General features: G+C 40.6%; 1 protein-coding gene across 1 annotated transcript; it reads left to right on the top strand.

The window, feature by feature from the left end:
* The first annotated feature begins 5,841 nt into the window (after positions 1-5,841).
* LOC138881483 (uncharacterized) lies at positions 5,842-10,535 on the top strand. The gene is made up of 6 exons (XM_070161712.1): positions 5,842-6,282; positions 6,400-6,878; positions 7,078-7,423; positions 7,754-7,805; positions 8,761-9,198; positions 10,195-10,535. The coding sequence occupies exons 1-6, from the start codon at positions 5,842-5,844 to the stop codon at positions 10,533-10,535; spliced, it is 2,097 nt and encodes a 698-aa protein (XP_070017813.1).

Raw genomic sequence — 10,535 nt, 5'->3', positions numbered from 1 at the left:
ATGAACGGGTAGCTAAATTTAGTTAAGACCAAACAAGACTAGATAATGTTTAAGTTTAATAAACTTTCTAATAAGCTTTAGTAATTATGGTTAAATCTAGTTTCAAATGGTTGTGAATAATTAATTCCAATAGTTTTTTATATATATAACAATGCGAGCTTCAATCTAGCTATATTTGATTTCTTTTGAATATTAATTATCAAATTTCTTATTTTTTTTATAATTTCGATTTTTTTTTTTTTTTAGTAAAATTCCTTTCCATATGTCTTAATCTAGCAATTAGTATGTTACGTTTTCTTAATTTTTTTTTTCTCTTGAAAGCTCTTAATTAATTAGGATTTTCTTTCTTTATTTTAGAGACTAATTTTAATAGAAAAATGTAGTCATTTTAGGATTGACCATTGTCAAAATAAATGAGATGAGCCTCCCCTAGTAAAACGTATAGATTGCGGGGCCCTCACAAATATATGTATTAATTACTTAGAACTCGGGATCGGCCGCTTAGAGAAATTCACGACTTTTTCCAAAAATAACCACGCGCTAGTTGTTTTAGGCACGCATTCTAATAATCTTACCTTCTTAAACTCGGGTGTGCATTTCATGCGACCCAAATCCAAATCCCAAAACATTGAATAAAATGTATTCCGGATTGCGGGTGCATTTCATGTGACGCAATCCAAAGACATGTTTTAAACGATGTTCACATTCTTATAAAAAATAAAATAAAAAATAATAATAAAAGCGGCTAAAAGTTAAAATTTGCACACAAGTTATAACATGTATTAAAATCAGATATTTAGCCATTATAACAATTTAAGTGACTGTGCTTGAACCACGAGATTCGGGGGTTCCTAACACCTTCTCTCGGGTCAACAGAATTCCTTACTTAGAATTTCTGGTTCGCAGACTTCATTTGGAAAGTCGAATATTTTCCTCGAATTGGGATTCAAGATAAACCGGTGACTTGAGACACCAAAAGCCAAACCTTTCCCAAGTGACGACTCTGAATTAAATAAATAATCCCATTTCGAATATTGTCACTTAAATTGGAAAAACTCCCTCACGCATTTATCCTTCGGGGTAGGCGCGCAAAAAGGAGGTGTGACAGCTCTGGCGACTCCGCTGGGGAACCAAACCCAGAACTTCGGTTCATGGTTCAAGAATTCGAGATTAGAATAACTGTTATAGTTGGCTTGTTTTATCTGATTTTTACATGATTGAGCCTAAATGTGCTAACTAACTGCTTTTACCTCTTTGATATTTTGTGAACTGTATATAAACTGTGCCGAAACACATCTCCTCTCTGAGTCTTCTAAATCATGAAGAAGGGTGCACTTCGTGTGACTTCTTTTCTGTTTAGAGTCAATCCCATTTTTGGAACGAGGTTTGGATAAGTTGCAAAGCCGGGTTGAGCTTCTGTATCCCCGGTACGCTGCCCCCCCTCGGCTCGAGCTGTCCGCTCGGGTAAGCCAGGTCTAGAACAAACACCCAGGTTCTGAACCTAGAATAACTCAACTTCATGCCGGATCCCTAGTAGGAACGCTTATCTGCATCATGTGCATTTTTGACTTAGGGGACTCAACACAGAGGTTGGGTCCGTCTAGGAATAGCAACCTGAAACAGAAAAGACCATCCTGATGCATCCTACTTACTGCTTGTGCATTTTGTTTGCTTTGGACTTGCATGCTGACCGGTTTTGAATATTGGGAAAATTTGAAGAAAAAAAAAGAGAAAGAAAAATAGCAGTGTATAGGGTTAATCTTCTGCTTTGAAAAATAACAATGTCCAAATAGTGTCGAAACTCTGCCGATTTTTTTTTTTAAATATTTTTATTTTTAATAGTTTGTTTTACTAAAAGCAAAGGAAAAATAGAAAAAGAGTCTTTATTTTGGGAAATTGTTCGCAGAAAAACAAAAAGAAAAGAGTCTTTATTTTAGTTTGGGAATAGGTTGTTTTATTGTTTGTTGAAAATGAAAAGAAAAAAAAGAGTCGTTATTCTGTCTTGTTTTCAAAAAATAGAAAAGGAAAATAGTTTGTCTTGCCATGAAAAATGAAAATGAAAAAGAGTCTTGTTTTTTTATTAAAAAAAAATATAGTTTGTTTTATTACCGAACTACGCGGGTCTGATTCTCACCGGATGTGAGATACGTAGGCAAACCCCATCGGTTCCGACCCCAATTTTCAAAAAAATAATAATCCAAAAATATTTTTTTTTCAGTAGTTTTTTTTAAACTCAAAAAATGGTTTCCTTCTTTCTAATATCTTTCATACGAAAAAAAATCAATAAAAATAAAAAATACGGGTTTCCTTCATTCTGAAGTATTTTTAAAAAAAACAAAATCCAAAAAATATCAGAAACAAAAATCCAAAAAAAAATTTGCTCTTTAGCTGCCTTTATTTGGTAAATATCCATAAAAACTTTGAAAATATGAGTCCAAAAATATTTTCGCTTTTCTTTAGAAGTGCTTTTGTAAATAAATAAAAAACTCAAAAATCTAAAATATTTTCTTAAAAGTGCCTCTTTCAAAAATTAAGAGGCGACAGCCAAAATCCAAAGAAAATATTTTATTTCTTATTTAGAAAAAGAGAGAACAAATGAAAATTCAAACAAAAATAATTTTTTTTTTACTTCTAAAATTCTCAAAATCCCAATCAAAAGAAAAAGAATTTTTAGAAGTCTTTCTTTCAAAAAATAAAAAATAGAGTCAAATTCAAAAATCCAAAAAAATATCCTTTTCTTCTTTTAAAGCATTTTTTTTAGAAAAATCCAAAAGAAACAAAAATCCAAAAAAAAAACCTTTATTATTTTAAAGCATTTTTTTAAAAAAAAAATTATTCCAAAAAAAGAGAGAGTTAGTTTACTTACTCTATTCACGATCTCTTGAACTACGTAATGATCTGATTCACGCGGCATCGTGATACGTAGGCAATCCTCATCGGATCCGGTCACGTTTTTAACTTCAAATAATAAAAATAATATATATATATATATATATATATATATATATATATATATATATAATAAAAAATAAAAAAATAAAAATAAAGGGGAGCATAAAGAGAAGCCGGAATGACGCATGTCATCGATGCAAACATGTAGAAATTCACTTAACTGTATAGGTGCATCACACCCCAACGTGAGATTACCTGTCTGTTATTTGTTTCAAACTAACCGTTTGCTTGCTGCTAAGTCCAGGTTTTTAGAAAGGTGGTTTGGTTTTGTGGAGGTCTGGCCTCACATTCATACTTTACGAGGTCGAAAGGAAGTGTTCAGCTGCCCGTCACTAAGTCGAGAGGAAGTATTCACACTTACTTCACGAGATCAAAGGGAAGTGTAGAGATGTCTTCAGAAATTCCTTTCCCAACAATTCCTGTCTCCGAAGAGAGTTCAATCTCGGCCATCCCAACTTCCGAATCAGCAACTGCTGAAGAAAACAGAATCTTGCGGCTTCGCATGTTGGAAATGTTGGATGACTGGAACAATGGAAAAGAGCCGCCGAGTGTAATCCCTGGATTCCCCGAGTTGTTCTCTAGGACAAGTGGGACTTCCAACGTCCCAATAAGTTATCCAACTACCCCATTCGGGTACCCTACCATTTCAGCCCACTCCGCTGGATCACCCTCTGATTCTTATCCCCGGATGTCATCGACAGATGTGGCTACAAACATATTCACTGCACCGCCCTGTCCACTCGTGGCACAACCTGCTACACACAGGCCTAATTTTGACTCTTCCTCATTCACATTTCAAGCACCATCCTTCTCGCTGGAACCAACTCGGTTTACCACCAACACTCACCCTCAGCAACCTCAATACGAGCTTACGCCTGGGCAAGACCAAATTCCCAAAGCTTTTGAACAAGATGAAATGGCGAAAAGAATGAGGAGCCTCGAGCAGAGTTTAAAAAATATGCAAGGTTTAAGCGGGCAGAAGAGTGTCTCATATACTAATCTGTGCATGTTCCCTCATGTGCACCTGCCCGTAGGGTTCAAAACACCGAAGTTTGAGAAATATGATGGACATGGCGATCCCATTGCTCACCTCAAAAAGTATTGCAACCAATTGCGTGGGGCTGGCGGCAAAGAAGAATTGTTGATGGCATACTTCGGAGAAAGCTTGGTAGGCATAGCCTCAGAATGGTATATGGATCAGGACATATCTCGATGGCACATTTGGGACGATCTCGCCAGAGATTTTGTAAGGCAGTTTCAGTATAATATTGACATCGCACCAGACAGGAATTCTTTGTCAAACTTGAAGAAGAAACCCTCAGAAAGCTTCAGAGAATACGCTATTAAATGGCGCGAGCAAGCATCAAGGGTAAAACCTCCCATGGATGAAATAGAAATGGTCACTACTTTCCTCCAAGCTCAAGAATCAGATTACTTCCAAAACATGATGTCGGCCATGGGAAAACCTTTCGCAGAAGCGATTAAGATCAGAGAGATGGTAGAAAATGGGCTAAAAACGGGTCGAATTCTAAGCCAATCTGCTATCAGAGCTACCTCTCAAGCCATTCAGGGTGGGTCTGGAGGAATAGCAAAGGGAAAGAAAAGGGAAGAAACATTCATGGCAGCGTCGGGTACAAAGAGAAACTATACTCCCAGATCCCTTTTCCCATAGAGGACCCCGCAGCATTATTACCCTCACCAAGATTTGGCCTATACTCCTCAGCCATACTCGGTCATGAATACTCAGCCTTATGTCCGGCCACAACAACAAGCCAACAGAAATCAAGCTCCACCTCCCAGAAATCAACCCCCTTACCGAAACCACTATAATCCACAACTACCCCAAAATAACTTCCGTCCTCAAGAACCACCCAGAAGACAAACTTTCACACCCATTGGTGAACCGTATTCTACCCTATTCCCAAAACTGGTCCAGATGGGTTTCTTGCAACCAGTCCCTCAGACAAGGCAAAATCCAGCATCACCTGCTTACAGAGCCGGTGTCAGATGTGCTTATCATTCGGGAGCAGAAGGGCATGATACCAACGATTGTTGGACTTTAAAAAGGGCGGTAGAGAACTTAATAGAATAGGGAAAGATAGTATTAAGGGACGAGGAGGTCCCAAATGTGACCAACAATCCGTTGCCCGCTCACAATAATGGGCCATTGATTGGGATGATCTGTGAGGACAAGGAGTTTGATCCTACCCTGAAAGCTATAATCGCCATTGTCGATGCAGAGAGAAAGCCTAAAGCAGCCCCGAAGCAAGAGAAAGGGGAAAAGAAGACTAATGTTGTCAAGGTTGAGCTCGAAAAGAAGGCTGAGACAAAGACGGAGACGATGTTGCCTTCGAAGAATGAAGTTCTCTACATTCCACGAGGTCAATCAGAGAAGCCACAGATTTTCGAAATAAAAAAGGGAATACCGATGTACATGGCGAAAGGGGCCTATGTGGTTCGGGGGACGATTAAACCGCCTCAGCTGAATGAGCCAGTAGTTATCGGACCCATGCCACAGAAGCCAATAACGGACCTGTCTACGGTACCGTGGAATTATCAACAAACATTGGTTACGTACAAAGGCAAAGAAATCACGGGGGAACTTCCAGAAAATACTTCTGCTGGAAGATATTCAGACATTCAAGAAGTGAACAATGCCACACGAAAGCGCTTCCCACCCAAGAAGCCTGTAAGCGCTGAAGAAGCAGAGGCTTTCCTCCAGAAAATGAATATGCCTGACTATGAAGTGTTGGATCAGTTGCGCAAATACCCTAACAAGTGTCTATGCTATCTTTGCTAATGAGGTTCGTCGAGCATCAGAAGATCCTGCTCAAAACTTTGAATGAAGCGTATGTGCCGGTTGAGACTTCAGTTGAACAACTTGAAAGAATGACGGAAAGGTTCTTTGCGGTTAATCAAGTTTCTTTTAGCAAGAACGATTTGCCTCCGGAGGGAGCAGCTCACAACAAGGCTTTACAATTGACAGTCAAGTGTGAAGACTATTATGTCAAGCGAGTGATGTTGGATGGGGATTCGGGTGTTGACATTTGTCCGCTCTCTACGCTGCAAAGAATGGAAATTGGGACCGGAAGGATTCGCCCCAATAATGTCTGTGTAAGAGCTTTTGATGGCATCAAGAGGGACACCCTCGAAGAAATAGACCTGATATTGACTATCGGGCCGGTGGAGTTCGAAGTAACTTTCCAGGTACTGGATATAGACACATCTTACAACTTTCTCCTCGGAAGGCCTTGGATTCATGGTGCAGGGGTTGTACCCTCCACTCTCCACCAAATGGTGAAGTTTGAATATGAAGATCGGGAAATTATGGTCCACGGAGAAGACGAACAGTCTATTTATCGGGACCCATCCATCCCATATCTTGAAGCAAGAGAAGGGAGTGAGTACACAGTTTATCAGGCTTTTGAAGTTGTGCTGGCGGAGCAGTATGAAGAAGGGAGCCCTTGCCCCCAACCTTTCTTGTCCAACGCTTCAATCATGGTTGCTAAAGAAATGATCCGACGGGGATTCAAACCGGGAGAAGGACTTGGAAAATCGTTGCAAGGAATAACTGAACCTATCACCTTGCCTTCCACTAAGAAACTCTTTGGGATAGGCTTCCACCCTACTCCAAAAGATGAAGATTGGGCAAAGAAGAGAAAAAATGAGGGATGGAAGTTGCCTCAACCATTGCCACATTTGTACGAAACTTTCGTCAGACCAAAGTACATTGAAGAAGAAGATGACGAGGCCTTTACGGCCGAAGAGATTGAAGAAATATGTGGGTCAATGAGAGAAATGCTTTACGAAACTCACATGGTTCAGCTGGGAGAAGGCACAAGCACCGTTGAGGTGCTATACATGGGGCCAAATGCTAAGCTTCAAAATTGGGAGGCTACACCGTTCCCAGTCAGGCAGGAGTCCGGGTAGACTTGTCCTGCCACCTTTCCTGCATCACGAGTTATCCTAGGGTGTAACTCAGATGTTTTTCTTTAGTTTCCTGTTTTAATTTCCTGAAATATAAACCCTGTTATCTTCCCAATTACAAGGAATAAAATCAGTATTTCATCATTTTTCTTTATTCTTTCTGATTTTTGCTATTTTTCTTTTATCTTTTCTTTTCAGTTATAATAATGCGGCTTTAAATAATATGACATGCTTGCGAACTTCACTCCCAGATCCAAACGAGCTGTTTAACTGTGAAATAATGAACCAAGGACCGGAATATGATGAAGAAGAGGCTTTTAGGGAAATCAATCGAGAATTGGAACACTTTGAGAATAAACCTAAGCCGAATTTGAATGACACCGAACTGATTAATTTGGGAACTCTTGAAGAAATCCGAGAAACCAAACTAAGCATTCACACAGATGGGACAACGCGAGATGCAATAATTCAACCCCTCTTTGAATTTAAAAATGTGTTTGCTTGGTCATACGATGACATGCCAGGATTAGGTGTTGATCTAGTGGTGCATAAATTGCCAATTTACCCCGATTGTCCTCCAATTCAACAGAAGTAGAGGAAGTTCAAGACTGATATCAGCGATAAGATCAAAGAAGAATTCACAAAGCAGTTGAAAACAGGAGTAATTCGGGTAGTCCAGTATACTACGTGGTTGGCTAATGTAGTTCCAGTACCGAAGAAAGATGGGAAAACTCGGGTGTGTGTGGATTATCGAGATTTGAATTGGGCAAGTCCCAAAGACAATTTCCCGTTGCCCAACATCCACATCCTTGTTGATAACTGTGCCAAACATGAGATACAGTCTTTCGTAGATTGTTACGCTGGATATCATCAGGTGTTGATGGATGAAGAAGATGCCGAGAAAACCGCCTTCACTACACCCTGGGGTACTTACTGTTATCGGGTTATGCCGTTCGGTTTAAAAAAATGCCGGGGCAACTTACAGGAGAGCCATGACTGCCATTTTTCATGATATGATGCATCAAGAGATAAAGGTGTATGTAGACGACGTGATAGTCAAGTCCAGGACTCAGGACGATCATGTTCGAGACTTGAGGAAATTTTTTGAGAGGTTGAAAAAGTACGACCTGAAGCTGAATCCGGCTAAGTGCGCCTTCAGAATCCCATCGGGCAAGCTTCTGGGTTTCATAGTAAGCAGGAGAGGTATCGAGTTAGATCCAACAAAGATAAAATCTATCCGAGAACTACCTCCTCCAAGAACGAAGAAAGACGTGATGAGTCTATTGGGAAGGTTAAACTATATCAGTCGATTCATTGCCCAACTGACTAGCACATGTGAGCCCATATTCAAGCTATTGAGGAAGGATGCTGCAATCAAATGGACGACTGAGTGTCAAGAGGCTTTTGACAAGATCAAAGAATATCTTTCAAATCCTCCAGTTTTGGTCCCGCCAGAGCCAGAGAGACCCCTGTTCTTGTATCTGACGGTCTTGGAAAATTCTTTCGGTTGTGTACTCGGACAACATGACATAACTGGAAAGAAAGAGCAGGCGATCTATTACTTAAGCAAGAAGTTCACTAGCTATGATCCCAAGTACACTTTGTTGGAAAGAACGTGTTGTGCTTTGACGTGGGTCGCTCAAAAATTGAGACATTATCTCCAAGCTCATACTACTTACCTCATAACCAGGTTGGATCCTTTGAAGTACATATTCCAGAAACCAATGCCTACTGGGAGATTAGCAAAGTGGCAAATCTTGCTTACTGAATTCGACATAGTTTATGTCACTCGCACGACAATGAAAGCCCAGGCGTTAGCAGATCATTTGGCTGAGAACCCGATTGATGATGAGTACCAACCATTGAGTACTTATTTTCCAGATGAAGAGATAAACACCATAGGAGTAGTCTCGAAAGACGCTCTTGCTTGGAAGATGTTCTTTGATGGGGCTGTAAACGCCAAAAGTGTAGGAATTGGGGCAATCTTGATCTCACCCACTGGTCAACACTATCCGTCCATAGCTAGGCTTTATTTCTTTTGCACGAACAATACAGCTGAATATGAAGCCTGCATCATGGGCATGAATATGGTGATCGATCAAGATGTTGAAGATTTGTTGATTATGTGGGATTCTGATCTGACTATCCGACAAGCCCAGGGTGAATGGGAAACTCGAGATATCAAGCTTATTACTTACCGGCAGCACGTGGAGGATCTCAGCAAGCGATTCAAATCAATACAGTTCAGGTATATCCTGCGGCGTCACAATGAACTAGCCGATGCACTTGCCACCTTAGCTTCAATGTTACCTTACCCAGGCAATGCCCACATCGATCCCTTGGAAATCCAAATCAGGGAAAGACATAGTTACTGTAATGTAATCGAGGCAGGACCAAGTACCTAGCCATGGTACCATGATGTTAAGAGGTTCTTGAAAACACAAGAATACCCCGAACATGCTACTGGAGATCAAAAGAGAACTATTAGGCGGCATGCGAGTGGATTCTTTTTGAGCGGCGAGGTATTGTATAAAAGAACCCCGGATCTCAATTTGTTGAGATGTGTTGACGCCGAAGAGGCTGGAAGAATCATGCATGAGGTACATGCGGGAGTATGCGGGCTCCACATGAACGGGTATGTTTTAGCAAAGAAAATCCTTCGAGCGGGTTATTACTGGATGACCATGGAAAAGGACTGTTTTAGTTTCGTTCGAAAGTGTCATCAGTGTCAGGTGCACGGCGATTTGATTCATGCACCTCCCACAGAACTGCATCCCATGTCTGCACCTTGGCCATTTGTTGCTTGGGGCATGGACGTCATTGGGCCAATCGAGCCAAAAGCCTCAAATGGACACAGATTCATATTGGTCGCTATTGATTACTTCACAAAATGGGTCGAAGCTGTCACTCTCAAATTGGTCACTAAGAAAGCCGTGGTGGATTTTGTACATTCAAATCTTATCTGTCGTTTCGGTATTCCTGCAACTATCATCACAGATAACGCGGCAAACCTGAATAGTCACTTGATGGAGGATGTATGCGAACAGTTCAAAATAACGCATAGGAACTTCACTCCTTATCGGCCCAAGGCCAATGGCGTTGTTGAAGCAGCAAACAAAAACATCAAGAAGATTTTGAGGAAGACAATCCAGAGTTCAAGACAATGGCATGAACAGTTACCTTTTGCCTTGCTGGGATATCGCACTACAGTACGCACATCAGTAGGGGCAACCCCATACTTGTTGGTTTATGGGACCGAGGCTGTGATACCGGCAGAGGTAGAAATTCCTTCGCTCCGAACCATTGTTGAAGCAGAGATTGAAGATAACGAATGGGTTAAGACTCGATTGGAGAAATTGACCTTAATTGATGAAAAGCGAATGGCTGCAGTCTGTCACGGGCAGTTGTACCAACAAAGAATGGCCCACGCTTATAACAAGAAGGTGCGACCCAGGAATTTTGAAGTAGGTCAACTAGTGTTAAGACGCATTCTTCCACATCACCAGGAAGTGAAAGGAAAATTTGCTCCTAATTGGAAAGGTCCGTACATCATCAGGAAGATATTGCCAAGAGGAGCGTTGTATCTGGGTGATATTGAAGGAAATGATCCTGAAATAGCTGTGAACGCGGATGCAGTCAAAAGGTACTATGTCTGA

The sequence above is a fragment of the Nicotiana sylvestris genome, chromosome 11 (assembly GCF_000393655.2).
Source record: "Nicotiana sylvestris chromosome 11, ASM39365v2, whole genome shotgun sequence".
NCBI lineage: Eukaryota > Viridiplantae > Streptophyta > Magnoliopsida > Solanales > Solanaceae > Nicotiana > Nicotiana sylvestris.
The sequence above is the reverse complement of the archived record's forward strand: the minus strand, read 5'-3'. Positions and strand labels throughout refer to the sequence as shown.